Source organism: Ornithodoros turicata, chromosome 1 (assembly GCF_037126465.1).
Source record: "Ornithodoros turicata isolate Travis chromosome 1, ASM3712646v1, whole genome shotgun sequence".
Classification (NCBI taxonomy): Eukaryota; Metazoa; Arthropoda; class Arachnida; order Ixodida; family Argasidae; genus Ornithodoros; species Ornithodoros turicata.
Window position 1 is genome coordinate 227,461,136 of NC_088201.1, and position 16,477 is coordinate 227,477,612.

Genomic DNA, 16,477 nt, shown 5'->3' on the forward strand with positions numbered 1-16,477 from the left:
ATCCTCTACTACAATTCCTTACTTCGTGGTCAAGGATGAGCTGTCTGTCGTACAAGGTCTTCTGTATCGTACTCAGAGGCTCGTCGTTCCTCTGGTGCTTACGAAAATGCTCGTAACATCAGCACATGATGCTCACCAAGGCATAGTCAGGACGAAACAGACTACGTGAGCTGTACTGGTGGCCAGGACTACAAGCACAAGTTGACCGTGCTATACGGAGTTGCATTATTTGTCAGGCTTCCGACAAGACTGCGAAACCTGCCGTGGCCCCCTTGAAGCCTGTTCCACTGCCGGATTACGCGTGGGACAAAGTTGCGATGGACATCGTCGGGCCATTCGACACAGCTCCTCATGAGTGCCGCTATGCAATCACACTCATCGACTACTACAGTCGTTGGCCGGAAATTGCGTTTGTGCCATCAACTACCTCGCAATCAGTTATCAACTTTTTGTTGCAAGTATTCAGCAGGGAGGGTTATCCTACTATTCTCGTAACGGATAATGGTCCTCAATTTCGATCCCAGATGTTTGAAAACTTCCTGCAAGATCGTGGAATTCGCCACACTTATTCTTCTGTGTATTACCCCCAAGCAAATGGACTTGTAGAGAGGTTCAATAGGGTATTCAAGGACTACGTCCAACTGTCATCACTGGAACAGCGACCTCTGCGTCCACCTGTGCTCGAGTTTGGATTTAAAAAAATTCGTTCCGTAGACCGTCCATAAAAAATCTGTCGAGGACACCTTTTTCCTTTTTTTTTCTCTTTATTCTGTTAATAGACCGAATGGAAACCAACCGGCATTCCGCCATGCCTGAGGCGTGCTCCCCGGCCCGAGCAATGCACCACGACTGTCGTACTACAGTTCTCACGTGTCATGCTTCTCACATATGCTGGTTGACTATCTTATTTGTGTGATGAGACGCGGGTTTCAAAGGGTAATGTAAACCAGGTAAAAGAGCCTCAGATGGCTGTATTCCTTATTGCAGTGAAAGTATTGAGCGCTGTGACATAGGTTGGGCAAGAAACTTACGTTAACATAGTGCAACGATGCTTTGTTGTGCCACCCCAGGAGAAATTTATACAGTTTAGTAGATCTCATTTGTGAAGTCGTTAGTGCACTTTATACAGCAGAAACATTTGGCACAAAATAAAAGCTGAGTACGATTGTAGTTGTTCCTATGAAACCCGCTGTTATGCTCACTGTTACGCACCGGTGTAAAATGTGGTCTTTCTCAGCTCGGTGAATCCGCTCGAGTTTTCGTTATTTGAGCATCTCCCACATAATTGTCACGTTTGGTTGCACTGCATTTCACGTGGCTGTTTACCAGACAGATCGTTCTACTTAGATGGGTCCCTCAGACGGTGCACTCTGACTGTTTCAATCATTTACTGGGAGGACACCTCACGCTCGCCTTATACAGTCACCTTCAACAGCTTCCCTGAGACAGATATCACTGCTAGCCATCAAGAGAAAAGATGAAGTTCAATGCTGACAAAGCAAAGGTGTGTTCATGGCACTTCAAAGCGACTGATTTTGACGTAAACATGCCAAATGGAAGACTGGGCATCTATAAACTTGCTGTGCCATCAGACTTCACTTTCAGGAAGAAGAAGCCAGGGAGAAAACTACCTCGAGCACAAGTAGTGATGCAAAACTATCGGTCAGTCACCGATAGTGTCCAGAAACATACATAGTTCTAGGATAATTGACCATCGATTCTTGCCGCAATCGTACTACCCTTTTATTTTATACCAAATGTTTATGCCGTATGCAGTGCACGAAATAATTCTTAAATAGACTGCACTGAACTGTCTCAATATGTCACGGGATGGCATTAAAGAGCAGGTCTGCACCAGGATAACGTAAGTATCTCTCCTAAAATCGAAATGACAGCCCTCCAATGCAACAACAGCAAAAAAAAAACACCTAAAACACTCTTACCTTTCTTGCATTCCCTTCTGAACCCCTCGTCTCACCATGTCAATGACATAGTGAAACAGCACATGCGTGAGGCAAGAAGCACGATAGAACAGCTGGACGTGGGTCGTGCGTATGACTCGGGTCGGGGGAGAGCCTCAGACATGGCGGAATTCCGGAGGTTTCCGAGCGCGCTACGAGAGGGCGCTGCGTTTTGCATATCGTGTATTGCTCATCTTCCTGTCCTCGTTGAGTCTCGTCTATCCTCCACCACCAATATGAGAGCGCGAAGGAGCACAGTGCCGGCTCATGCGTCGAAGATGAGCTTGAACTTGCAGAAACAAAACGAAACCACGTGTCACGCTATCCGAACTGCCCTGATCTTGGGTTGCATTTTCTGTTTTCCTTTAATCTTTTTTCAGGACGCAATAGGCGACAGTGCGCTCCTTCTTCCTCTCGCATTGTGCGTGAAGATATTGACGGGTCTCCCAAGACGCGCAATGAACAAAATAAAGAAAAACACGATGTTCTTTCACGATTTTTTGCGGGCGATCTACCAAACGGATGAAGTCTGTCTCGGTAGTCCAGAGAGAGTAAGAACTAGATTTGAACTAGTCCAGGCAAAAATCTAGAGTGGGACCGGTTCAAAGTGGTTTTTGAGACAGGCCTCATGCTGGTCCCCATTCCCAAGTGGTCCCACAGGGAACCACTCTGGAATGGGGACTGCTTGGGATCTGGAACCAGCCAGGAAGTGGGACCACTTGACGGATAGGATTTCAGTGGGACCAGTGTAGGCCCACTCGCAAGTGGATTGTAGAGCTAAAATAAGCTTCCAGCTGAGTCGTAATCAGCTTCGAAATCAATTCAACAGGAACATGTTTGATGTCATTTCATCTCCAAAGCCACTCTGAAGCAGAAGCTGCAGCTTTGACTACTAACCCCACTACAATCTCAGTGAAAGAACAAAATGTAGAGAGTATGAACATCTCACTTTACTAGAACCCCCCAAAACGGGTACACATATTCGAGCATATTCCAAATACAGTACATATTGCTACAGGACAATGCAGTGCAGTAGGTGGTGGTGGTCCTTTGATGGTGTCTTCTCAGTCTGAGAACATTCTAGAAGTAACTCATAGTTCAAGAACTGGATTACTGGAATGGCTATTATCGACACATTGCATTGAACATACTTTTTTGGCATCTCAGAAAAAACGTCTGTTCATCCTGTCCATCTCATAGTTGCAACACAGAACACAAACGACGAGTGAATAGGACAGTTGCCGTTACACTTGTAACGGCAACTATGTTGTACCTTTGGGATGAATAGACAACGCCAATTACCCCACATTGCTACTTTATAGCATCTACAATCCTGTTTTGTGCAAAAGGTACACTTCACAACATTATATCACCCTGATAGCCAGTAAACAGTGCTGCTCCATACTTCACTGTGAATGAACTGGGAACTCTGTTTCATTGAGAAAACCTGTAGAAAAAAGGCTGCAAAAGTATACGTAGTGCCACGCATAAAATGGTAAATGTTTTCCTGAAACAATCACGCAACATACCTCGCTTCAATCGCTGGCCCTTATTCTGCACGATTCATAAGAATCTTGCAAATATCCTCCATTTGCATGACAAGCCAGCTAAAAGATAAGACGCATAACAAAGTCAGTTACAAGCCTCAGCAGGAGTTCGAGTTCCTAGAGTTCACCCACCAGCTAGCCTGTACTTACGCTACTTTAAATAGCAGTAGTAACAGGGACTTGATCTACACATTCAGATAAAGGTTCATATATATCAATCACTACTCACCAGCGTAATTGCACTTTACTCAATGGAATGCATCGCTCGTATGTGTGCGTCGTGGAATCCTATGTGCGTCGATCGTAGTTTCTCGCGATTTAGCTGGTGCAGAAGTTGCAAGAAAAACAAACTATATACATAATACAGCGCTTGGCCATAGAGATTAAAACATTTACGTTTCCTTGCCTATTTTGAAGAGCTGAAAAACGGGAACTACCGACACCAACTACCAACAAGTGAACATTACGCAAAGTTTGATTTCGGTACGCTGCGCGCGAATGTTTCTGGTATATTGACCGACAAAAAAATAACTTTGGCGAATTGCGGTAGGACCATAAACGATTGATGTATTATGAAATGTAAATTAAAATTATCATTTGTCTTGCAAAAACGCCCAGTTAACATATCTGCGCATACTATTTGAGCAGCTGTATGCACCTGCAAGGAACACCGAGCGTCTTCAATTCATCCCGGTGAAGATTCGCGTAGTTCTAGGGCAGGTGTCAAAATTACAGTGACTGAGTGGTACTGGCTTTAAGGCTTCAAAGTGGTTTCCAATGTCAAGTGGGACTGTGCAACACTGGAGCCAAACCCCCCTAAAGGAACCTGGCCTCAAGTGGGTTGGTAAGTTGTGCTCCCAGGATGGACACACAGTACACCAGGCATCACACTCTAAATACCACAATGGGACCTGACTTCAAGTGGGATGGCTGGACGGGGCCCAGCGTGGAGGCACACTGGAACCACCCATGCTACCCAAGCATCCACAATGGGACCTGACTTCAAGTGGGATGGCAAGCTGGGGCCCGGCCTGGCGGCACACTGGAACCACTCATGCTACCCAATGATCCACAATGAGACCTGAGTATGCCACTCTGGAACTGGTTGGGACCGTCCTGAACCCAACTGGAACAACTGTGGTGCCAGTCTGGGACCATCCTAGGTTTTTGCCTGGGAAAGACTATAACAGAACTAAATGAACGCGCGTCAACACACCTGTGGACGCGTCATCACAACATCATGCGCGCGGGAAGAATTCGAAAATATTTTAGAAGGAAGAAAAATGCACATATATATTTCGCTGCGCTGAGCATTCCGGGATTGCCGTTTTCAAGTCATTTTCTCCAGCAAGGTGATCTAAATATACGTGAAAGTATTGTACGCGTGCAGCAGTTGGATATTGCCACATGTGCGCCACGAAGTCTCTGAGGCAGTGAATAAACTCACATGACCATATGACTCTCGTTTTTCAGGATAGCGAAGACGGGTGGATGTGATGCCGGCCACCTTGATCCGTGCTACCAAGATCTCATCCCTAGATATAAGTAAGGGACATCTTTCAGAATGGCTTCTGTCGGCGGATCAGTCGTTAGCGTGTCCGCCCGCCGATCCAAAGATCGCGAATTCAAAGCACGATGGTGACGCTGGTAACTTTATTGGAAGGGTACAAATCTCTGAGGCACTCAGTCTTTCGCGACTGACATTAAATGTGCTGTGTCATGTGCCGAGACTTCTGCATCTAATGGATATCACAAACGTCCAGTATTTACGTCCCTTAGACGTGCTTAGTTAGAGGTGTGGACGTGTCTTACATGTTGATAGTACGTCCATGGAACATCCAGTGGATTAAAATGCATATGTATCAGACGTGCACAATATCTAGGACTACGCGTCTTATGGATGTTCATAAGATGTTTCTGATTATCTGGGAGGATTCAAAGATTCAAACCAGGCTGATGACGATGGTAAGCTTTTCCTTTTTTTGTTTTTTGAAGGGCACAAGTTGCTGAAGAACTTCCGCGGGTGACATTAAATCTGGTGTGTCATCATGTGCTGAGATTTCGGTGCACGTTAAAAAAATAACATATGGGCGACGTTAATCCACAGACGCGACCGTTTTGGTGTCGCTCGCGATCGCACATGTCTGGCGATAAAAAAATTCCGAACTATGATTATGATTATTATTACTTACCTTCACAATGGGACAGTTGGCCTCAGTGAAACGGGAAGGTGCTTACATTAACATATAAACTACGTGTTTTCTACACTGCACGTAAGCAATGTCGTTGTAAGGTAGACAATGTTTTCCTTCTACAGGTGGTCGTGAAAGAAGACGTTGGTGGATGGTTAATTGTACGGATACCGATAGACTCCGTGGTAAAACAGATAGGCAGCCCGTTATACGGGGAAGCAAGTAGGTCGTCATAGGAGGTGGTGATCTCATTAGTGCACTGTGCATTGATGAATATAAATGATGGCGTGTAATCTTGCGTCGGAGTGCCAACATGAAAGGAAGGCTGCTGAATAGTCGCATGGTTTTCATAAAAACTCAGGGCAAAAGATGTTTGCCGCAGGATGCCCTCTGTCCCAGTCGCAGAGCCCACTGTTACCCTTGCATGATGCCCCTGAACGGAGAGCAGAGCATAGACGGTTAGGGCGAAGACGCAAACACGGCTCGCAGTTACAACAACTAAGAAGTCAGAACAATATCTCTGAATAATGACTAGCTCCGAGAGTGTTGAAGATGGCCATCTTAGTTGCTGTTTTGGGACAGCTCTTTTCCCATAGCTTAGCTACTGTGCCTGTACCGAAATTTCTGGAAGGTAATTTGTTTATTTACAGGGACGACTTGAATAAAAGCCTATGCCACACAACGGCAGACACGCAAACGGCGCCTATATTTTCAGGAGCAGTGGGATTCGACGTAGATAAATTCTGTGAGGCGAAGGCTGCCCTGCAAGGAAAAAAAGCTGTAAGTACCACGGCGGGAAAAATGATGTATTTCGCATTTTCGTATTGTTTAAGTTATGGAAATGTAGACTAGGTCGTAGTGCTGCGAAGTAATACGGCATTGTTTTTTTTTTTCGATTGTTCGAATTATTCTTCTTTTTTCTGTGAAAATACTTTGTTTTGAATTTTGAACGTATTTTGCCAACGTCAACTATAAGATGCTTCTTCGTAGACATAGTAGCAGATTTCCCCTCAGTTTTAGACAATCGCATCGGTGTGTAAACATCGCAAAATGTGTAATAATGCGGGGTCGTCATCGCATCTTCTAAAGTGGTCAATAGTAGGAGACCTCATATAGAAAACTGAGCGTTTAGTGCGAGATTATCGGATGAATGTTGAGAGATGAGATGATCACATGCATTTGATTTCAGGCTTGATCCGGAGCACGCAACTGGTGTGAGGCGCTGCGTGAAGTCCTGGCGCTAGCGTGAAGTAAACTAAAAATAAAACGCTATAGATCAGTCCAAACCATGGGCCCGGTGAAAATTCATCAAATGCTGTTGTTTCTGAAACTTTATTGCAAATGCACATGGGTGCCATTTTTATGTTGTATGGGTAACAATAGTATCATGAGTGATGAATACACGTCTCGTCTGTCACCGTTCTAGGGCAGAGGCTCCACAGTGACCGAATCGTGCACCACGTCGTGTGGGTTTCCGGACTACGCGTATCAAATCCTCTTCCTTGGTTCATGCAAGGCGCCGCAGACAGTGAGTACACAGTGCAGAATCAACACTAATTAGTTGGATAAAGCCTGCTCACACGTGGACGTGGCGTAACAACTAATAGTCAGCCAATCATAATAGTGTTTTCCACGGCAGTAGCCAATCCCGGTCGAAGATCTACGTCCACTGTTCTTTGCTAATTGGAATATGGATGTGCTGTGTACGGTTCAGCACGGCCATCAACACTTAAAATTCTGGATCCAGTACACCTTCAAGGACAACATTTAGTTCTTGGATCTTTCAGAACTTCGCCAATACAAGGTCTATACATAGAACCAAATCAGTGGTCTTTAGAGCAAGGCAGGTTTTACCTGACTGCTTCATATGCAATCAGGGTTTACCCTCAGAACCCAACATATCAATGTGTGAAAGCTACACAATTCAAACAGAATTTCTTGAACAGGCATTCAGCTGTGCCTTCTTGTAGCGTTCGAATGTCATAAGCAGTTGATCACTATGGCTTTCCAGAGTACAACTTCAACTTCGAGTTCAATAGAAACTTCATGTCACTGCACTCGGCGCTTTAGCTCGGCAATGAAAGATGTTTTTGTAGAGATAACAGAGTTTTTAATGGATCTGCGATTTTAATTACTAACCCAGCACTTAGCACTGTTTTAGTAAGCATAAAAATTTTACCTAGGTAAAGGTTACAGTAGTATTTGGCGCATTATGGGCTTAGTAACTAATGCGCCAGAAAAAAAACCGAATCAAATCAAACCTTTCAGCTGTCATAGCCACGGAGATGAACCAGTGCCGTCTGCGAGCAGTACAGGCGTACTACACGGGAAAACTTTAAAATAAAGCTCAAAACTGTCCCATATGTTTCTCGTGACTAATTTTGTGGAATGTGTGCTACTTTTTATCGACGGATTCGTGTCTACAGGCCCCAAGCTAGTTGCAATCATTTCAGAGTTCGTAACAGGGCGCACCGCAATCAGACGAAGTCAGGTTATGTGTCCACGTAGAGAAGGAGGGAGAGAAGGTAATAAGCATACCTTCTGTATCGAGGTGGCGTTGGCAGAGGCCGCAATAATGTGAAAATGTTGGAAGAGCGCGATACAGCGTAACCGACGCGGATTGTTTCCCCGTGCCAGTGTTATATGGCGTCTAGTTCCGCTGCACCGTTGTCGTTATTAGCGATGCGACGCCTTTGCACCATGGGCGGAACACGGGGATTACATATGATCAGTGTTGTCCTGATGGGGCATAACAGCCGTGCCGTTCGTACGAACACGCTGCTGTCTTTTGGCTGTTGCCCTGTCAAAATTTCAGAAGGCTTTTAGAAAAACAAGTCACAAAACAAAGTTATTTTATGTGCCGTTAAACACACCAGAGAATGACGTTGGGACGGATTGCACACTTGCAATACAGGGCGATATTAGCGACACTCCCCCGTTAACGGCTCAAGCTTGGCAATATGGGGCCCCTATTGCCAAGTTTAATCCAATACGGGGAAACTCCTGGCAAAACCTGGTGATGTGCTGAGAACCGTTCTAGGCCATGTCGAACAGTGTCAGAACGCTTTTTCAGTACAGTCCGGTACACACAATACATCGACGCTGTGCCAGAATATTTTCGAGGAATAACTACATAGCCCAATTTAAGGAGGGTACATTTGCTCCTATGTGAACCCAATACGAAGTTTTACATTAAACGGGATGGTAGGGTGTAAATATGTAGCACGAATACGGAAGCTTACTGTGTGAGATATCACGGCCATGGCCACGGCAGACATCTCCGTCAGTGAGACTTCTACGGATGACGTGTCGTCATGCAGCGTAGGGTGACGTAGCGTCCTAAAGAGAACAAATGCGATGGTCGATTCCCTATCTCTTCTCACATCAGGGGTTGGTGCCGAACTTTGTATGATTATGTATCCATCAAACTATGGGGCACAGAAAATGTTATTCTGTAAAACAGAAAACATTTTCCTTGGTATCCTTGAGTGTGCTATGAACTGATCCAAATGGACGAGAGCGTCATAAAACTGATTAACATTTCGTTGCCTTTCAGTCCGCATGCTTCGACGACGACTATGAGGTACGTGCACTTTTATTTTCTAATTGGACAACCAACTTTATTAGGTACGCCATGACCAGATGGATGGACAGAAAGCACCACAATCTTTCGTGAAAACTGGCTGCACCATTCGGCATTTCGTCAAACACTCTTCAATGCTGTATGGTGGCACTATAGGACATTGATGCCACAATATTAAATGAAGTGCCAAAGACAACCCAAATGACGCACGCTTAGACACAGACAGACACTACGCTGACACCTAGCTTCTTGATGTCTAGAGAGAAGTGCTTGTTTCATCTCCGGTGACGCAGCTTGCAGCTCGTGCACGCGTTTCAAGCGTCTGAAAAACGTCATCCCTTCCAGAGCTCGCTCTGTCCTTCAATTTCATTCGACTAGTATACCTTCAAAACATATCTACATATAGAGGTGATGAATATGTAACACAACCCTCAGGATAGCCTAAAATGTCTTGCACTCGTGCGCTACCACGCTCCTGGCTCTGTTATAAGTGGTTGTGCTACGATAAATGGCAAGTACTCGTATAATTCGAGCCCTGACTTCCACCTGTTTTGGATCAAGCCTCCAGGACGACAGGGCACTTCAACATCAAGAGAGTCACCACGTCGATAGTCACCACGTAGTTGATACTGAGACTGAGTTACTGAGTTGACTGAGACCAAGCTGATAGGATGATCTCACAATCACAACTCAGCAAGCAGACGATTCATGGACAGAACGCCGTTCTTTCCATCACCCCATCCAAGATACCTGGCACCTGTGAAACTAAACAGTAAATACATGAAACAAGTACATTGATGGACAATTTGTATGCGTGCGTGTGACCGCTGGCAGTTTCTAAAACAAGTGAACTACGTATGCACTATTTACACACGAAATTTCTGCTACGAAATTCTGCTATCTCAGGGAACGGGTTCACTGCAGAAATCGAAGTACGAATAATTAATGCATAATTAATGCGGCCGAATGCGCGTATTCTCTTTTGTGTGTTTTTTTTTTCGTTTATAGCGGACACACCGTCCACCCACTACCACTACGCAGCGCTATCCACGTCTACCCAGACCTATCCGCCCCTAAGAATCACTATCAGTAAGTGCAAAGCCACAAAAAAGGCGGCAGCCTTCTCTCCCCCCCCCCCCCCCCGCTCTCGGCCGCGCTAGCGTAGAGAGGTATTCCATCTACCATTGTGCTTGCACGGCATGCGGGTATTGCATAAGGAAGGTAGCGTAAAGGTTTTTCTCCGGCCCTTCACACATCAATCAGACTGTGTCACGGTTTCCGAACTCGGGAATTGTAATGCTAAAGCATAAAAGATATTCTACTTTGTGTGGTGTTGACAGACAGAATAAATTAATTAGCATAGTAAGTGCGAATTTAGGGGTAGTTCCTTCGTAAGTCCTTCTTGATTCGCACTCAGTATTTCAATTTGTCTATTCTAACCTTGTTATTTTATCACTCTGTTTATAAGTTATATATATCCGAATCTCTAACTTTGCTAATCCCTTTTTAGTACTCGAAATCAGTCCCAAACTTTCGACCACCTTAGCAACAGCAAAGTCGTAGGACATCCACGGTTCTCGGTTCTACGTTTGTGGCTGTAAGCAGGTCTGTCTCCAATCCACGTAGCACCTATGTCGTGTTACTTTCCGTTGGGGAGCCGAGTGGCGCGAGGAAATTTATCGCATTAAGTTGTCAGTTGCAACGCATTCGCAAAATCAACAAGCACAATTACCTGAAGCTCTCCTAGGACATACTAAACACTGACAGAGAGGACGAAGTGGGGAAGAAAACTAACAAAACAAAAAAAAAGAAAAGAAAACAATCTAGCTCTGACTGCTTAGGATTGCTACGGTTGCCAGCCTTGCAGGAAACAACGATATTCCACGCTCCACTTTTCGCGGTACCCTTGCATTAAAGATTCACTGCTGGTTTGAGTCACCTGTTGTCTTCGTATTCTTTGTTGTTCAAATTCAACGAAATTTACATCTTTCATTAACATCCCTGGAACATCTCTACCTGGTCACGAACGTTCTGAATATCCGGATATCCTTGTGATCCCACACGGTTGAAAGAAAGGTATACTTTAACTCCTTTCCTTGCCGCATATATCACTCCCTTTTGGATAGTACAATTACTCTCAATAAGGGAGTCTCCTCACAACCTGTAGGAAGTGGGGATACGGTCTAACCCCTTATTGGAGAGTAATTTACTCTCCGGCAGGCAGTAAGGGAGTAACTCCTTTGTTGGGAGTAATTGTACTCTCCAAAAGGCAAGAAAGAGGAATTAAAGTACACAATTTTTTGCAGTAAACAACACATGCCTCAGGTACGCCTCCAGAATATGCATGCTTGCATTCCGATGTATAAGGCGCACTTCATATATCCTGGGGAAGTTCCTGGCCTATCCAAGAGGCCAGGATATAATCACTGATTGAACGTCGCTCGAATGTCACCGGGATGTCGTTAATTTTACTGAGTAGTATTTCGATGGCGCTGGGAGCAAGCAAAAATACCTTACCCAAATATCAGAAGACCCAGGTTCGATTTCTGGCGTCAGCGCCTTTTACCTAGTCTGAGCTTCCGATATAGCGTGACTAAATAGTATTCGCGTGTTGCTCGCTTTGCAAATAATTTACGTAGCATTCGTAAAGGTCAGCTACGCAGATTTCCCGATGTGTTGAAACGATTGTGATATTCAGAACGAGCACATCCGACTGCCCCCGAAACGCACCTTCGTTTCTCAATTTTGTCTTCCTCTTACGAAAACTAATTCATGAAAGAAACCAAAACAAGCCATGGGCGCAGCCATTTTTCTGACGTAGATGGGATAAACCTGCTCCATCTACGTAGATAAAGAATCGTTCTTCTGATTGGATGAAAGCGGAGGCTTTATCTGACTTCCCTGGCGTCTTCTCCCGTTTGCGAAGAAATCCAGTTATGGCCGCAGGCTACGATGAGCGTTTCGTTCGAGGTAATCCCTAGAACTATTGAACGATGGAAACAACAACCGCGAACTCACCTTAACAACATTTTTGGCGTGAAATTGTGATTGTGAGCTCGAGAACATCGCAGTTCAACCGTTCAGCTGCCATTCACGTCAACCCGTCTGCTGCTTTTACTAAAAGTGCAGGAATGGGAGCGATTGAGCAACAACGTGAGACTTGATCGTTTGAGCATATACCTGCAGAGGACTGGTCTTCAAAGAAAGACGACCGTATTACTGCCCATGCACATCGCGCCATTGCCAGGCTTCTTACACGAGATACATATATTGTGCAGCATCATAACGCGACTGCAATGAACGTATGAACGTATCGTGACCCATTCGTTGAACCATTCGTCGGTTATATGAAAGTGCTCATTAGAGTTGCCCCGCACAAAAAAGTGTTGGATGTAGTTTTGTAGTGTGCTTATCTCGTAGAGCCCACCGCGGCATGTAGATCGAGAGCCCTGATACGTATTTTTTGCATGTTTACTTGAGTGTGCGCATTGTTCTATACTACACAGGCCATATTTCATTCATAATAGTTTCGCAAATAACCACGTACGGATATTGCTTTTGAGTTAGGCATAGTGTATTCAGATCAGGGTATGTGTATCCTGTTTGCTGGGCCCAACAGATGTTATTAAGGGTAGTGCAACATTTCCCACTTCTTGAACCATGCTAACATTGCCAGAATAAGGAACATTACACTGTGCTGTGTATGCCACACTCAGTTGTCTCGCGACGTAAACCACTGGGTACTACACATGTTCAACGAGACAGCACTTCCCATATACTGTTTTTTTAAACATGTGCTTAAAATTGCACAACCGCCACTCAAGTAACTTTGCCACCAAATTAGTCAGTGACAAAAGGTATATGTACTTTATCACAAATGTAATAACCTTGGTGGAAATGGTTGGTGGTATCCTCTGCCTCGTACGGTGCACTTCATAGCAAAATACACAAGGGTCCAAATGTTTTCCTTGTCCACAAATGCCCTGTCAAAGGTGGAAGACCCTTATCAAAATGGGGAAGCGGGCTTGCTTGTCCAGAGAAACAAATATGAAACTGCAGCGCTCAACGTAAAGAACTGAATGCTCAGCAACTAAGGCTGGTGATGCTGAAGACCTAATCTTTCTAGGTTAAAAGGAACAAAGGAGAAAAGACCACTGCAGCGTATTAATACTGTTTCAAAAGTATCATACCACAAAATTTGTGAGCGTCAGTTGGTGTATTTAGTTATGTTGGTCACCTCCTGCATCAATTTTTAAGATTCAAATGCGTTGCTACCAACCAAGACCTAAGCCTGACCTATGATCTAATAATAATAATAGTATCTATCTATGACCTATATGGACCTTCAACACTAGTTTGGTCTAGGTTTCACACGTGGCTTCTAGTGAAATTCGAAGCTGCTCTGTAGAGCTGACAGGAGACTTTTTTAGGAAACTTTAGATAATTTTTTATTTATACATTCCAAAGAACATGTAAAAAACAATGTGCTGTACCAACTGTATTCAATGAAATACAAATATACTTTGTTCTAGCTATGTGCATGTTAGCAGATTACAGGTGACTGATGACACGCAATGAGCGTCAAGGGTGAGAACACAAGAATACTACCACTGCAGGCAATGTCCTGAAATTCTATGTCACAATTTGTCGGAAAGCAATGACAGGACGCACAGTCTAAGGATCATATTGAGCTCCTTCCATTATTCTTTTTATTGACAGCATGTTGGCTGCCATCCAGTTCATGAAAGTGACCTTTATCGTTGAAAGAACGGTTCAACCGCAAGCGAGCTGGTGATAGTGTCCATGATGGCGAGACCTGAAGAGGAGATACAAGAAGGCACATACACACACTATGTCGAGACATTGTGTATGTATCTTCCTATCCCTCGTCTCAGGGTTTTTCGCGATGGACCTTCATAATGTTTCCTTCGGCAAACTTTACATATTTTTATATAGAATTGTGAAGGTACAGCCAGGCGCTGTTAGCAAATCACACAGTACTTTTCTTGAATCAAGAATCCATAGAAGGTGAACAGTCATCTTCAGCATTGCACACATCTGTGGGACATGTCAATCACTTTGGAATGTCACAGACATGTCATGGAGGCCACATGATTAGTGGTGTTGAACAGACAACTATTTGTCATATTTTAGGCATATAAAGCACCTCCATGTTGAGACAGATGTATCTCTACATACTTTGCCATGACACAAATATATGAAGCAACAAATGTACCCTCTACTTTATTATGGTTATTAGTCAACACTGCCAAGAATGTGGGAACACAGTCTTGTACCACCTGCACTCTTCAAAATGACCTTCACACACGACACATTGTGGGTCAACAATACTACAGAATGATGTCTTCTCTCTTCCCATTAGCTGAAAACATTTTTCTACAGCCTTGCATGAGGGGAAGTTAGTACAAGAAACGCAGACGTTCCTTTTTGAGCAAATCAGTATTCAGAGCGTTACCATACTGTGGTAAGCCTGCAGTGCATTGCACCAGGTACCACTAAGGGCCTTAAATTGAAGAAGGGGGACATTTCTCACAGCTGTGTTTGCTGCCATTTTTTGTTGCCGTCATCTCTTGTAACTCGGACACCTCTATAAGTAGGAGACGCTTCGGCTGCACCGTGGTTGTCCAACATAGGAAGGTTTCACTGTATTTATGTCACGTGTCATGTGACCAGAAACAATATGTGGTTTCGCTCATGCTGCACAGCACAGGCGAATTGAGCTGCATGTGAGGATAACAACATGAAACCCGAGGTGCGGAGGAAAAGGCATGACTTTACGGTCTGTGTCAGTTGTTTCATGTTGTAATTGCGTACCAGCTAGCCTGTACAGCTTGGGACAAAAGTTCAGTTCACGGAACACGGCATATTTCTGGCGTATTTCTTCATCGGGACCTCCCCCTTCTAGATATTACGAAGAGATCGAATAAAAACAGGTGACCGGATATTCTGTCCGTCCCTCAGTTTGTGTGTCCACTCCTGTTTGCCACTAGGGTGTCACCCAAATAGAGAAATGTAACACTCGGGTGTTCCGTAAACTTTTGTCCCAAGCTGTACCTGAGAATAGGTTTGATGCATTGTACACACACCGTAGACATGCTATAAAAACTAGTACGCAGACTTGGACAAAGTATAGCCAGTAGCTTTATATCTGAAGAGCGTGATGAAACCAAAAAGGGGGAAAACAGAATGTGATATCGCGTGCGCGTTCGCTATCACAGTGATGATGACGATGTAGATGTCGACCCCTCTTGAAATATTCAACATTCCGCGGCCACCAATGGACGACTCAGTTGTCGACCTTGCTCGGTGCTTCCAAGTGGTAGAGGTTCCTCGTTGCTATTCCTTTGATGCGCCCTTTGTAGTCCTGACTGTGCAGGATCTAACGCCGCCATCGTTTCCTCGGTTTATGGACTCTACTTGCCCCATCTTCCATAGCAGTCGAAGCTTCTTGCTGCCCATCACTTCTATCTCGCCAACCTCGAACTCTTTACCACGTCGGGATGATGTCAGATGCGCTGATCGAAGTTCGCCGACGTACTCTTTTCTCCAGGCAAGCCATAGTTCTCGTAACATCTCCTGTCGGGTCTTCCATACATCAGTGAAATGCGCTATGCCTCCGTTTTCCACTGGCGGAAGTGTTGTCAGCCGTCGGCCTGTTAGAAACAACGCAGGTGACAAAGGGGTGGGCTCGTTGAACGCACTGTAAGTGTATGTCAGTGGTCTCGAATTTATGACCGCCTCCACCTCCGTAAGTATAGTCGCCACCTCGTCGAACTCAAGGAACCTTCTTCCGATCGTTTTCCTGATAGCTTGCTTGATGGAGATCTTGGAGAACACAGAACTTGTCTGTGTTGTCGGATCCTTCTGGATCCGACCTCCAAGCTCTTCGTCTTCGAGCCCTCTTCACGCTGTGTAAACTTGGCCACAGTATTGCCACTGCTCAAGCTGAGTTCTGCTTCCTCGGCGTCCAGCTTCGGAAGAAACGTTTGGTGTCTCCTATTTGTGGCTCCCTCCGTTCAGCTGACCTTACATGGCATCACAAGAAGAGGCTACTCTCGGCACATCGGTCTGTTGTGAGTGATTATCTGAATTCGTTGCAATCATCTGCGAACATTCTTTGGACCTTGTTGTTCGGTCCAAGCTTCCACCAGAACTGTCACTATAAGCATTGGC

The 16,477-nt window shown here is 44.8% G+C and overlaps 1 protein-coding gene across 1 annotated transcript in view; it reads left to right on the forward strand.

The window, feature by feature from the left end:
* The window catches only part of LOC135395658 (uncharacterized), a 72,914-nt gene extending 63,467 nt beyond the window's left edge, over positions 1-9,447 (forward strand). The window contains exons 10-14 of the mRNA XM_064626757.1: positions 4,982-5,053; positions 6,351-6,480; positions 7,127-7,228; positions 9,257-9,283; positions 9,328-9,447. Of these exons, the coding sequence (XP_064482827.1) occupies positions 4,982-5,053; positions 6,351-6,480; positions 7,127-7,228; positions 9,257-9,283; positions 9,328-9,447 (451 nt within the window). The remainder of the gene's footprint in view (positions 1-4,981; positions 5,054-6,350; positions 6,481-7,126; positions 7,229-9,256; positions 9,284-9,327) is intronic.
* The last annotated feature ends 7,030 nt before the right edge of the window (positions 9,448-16,477 follow it).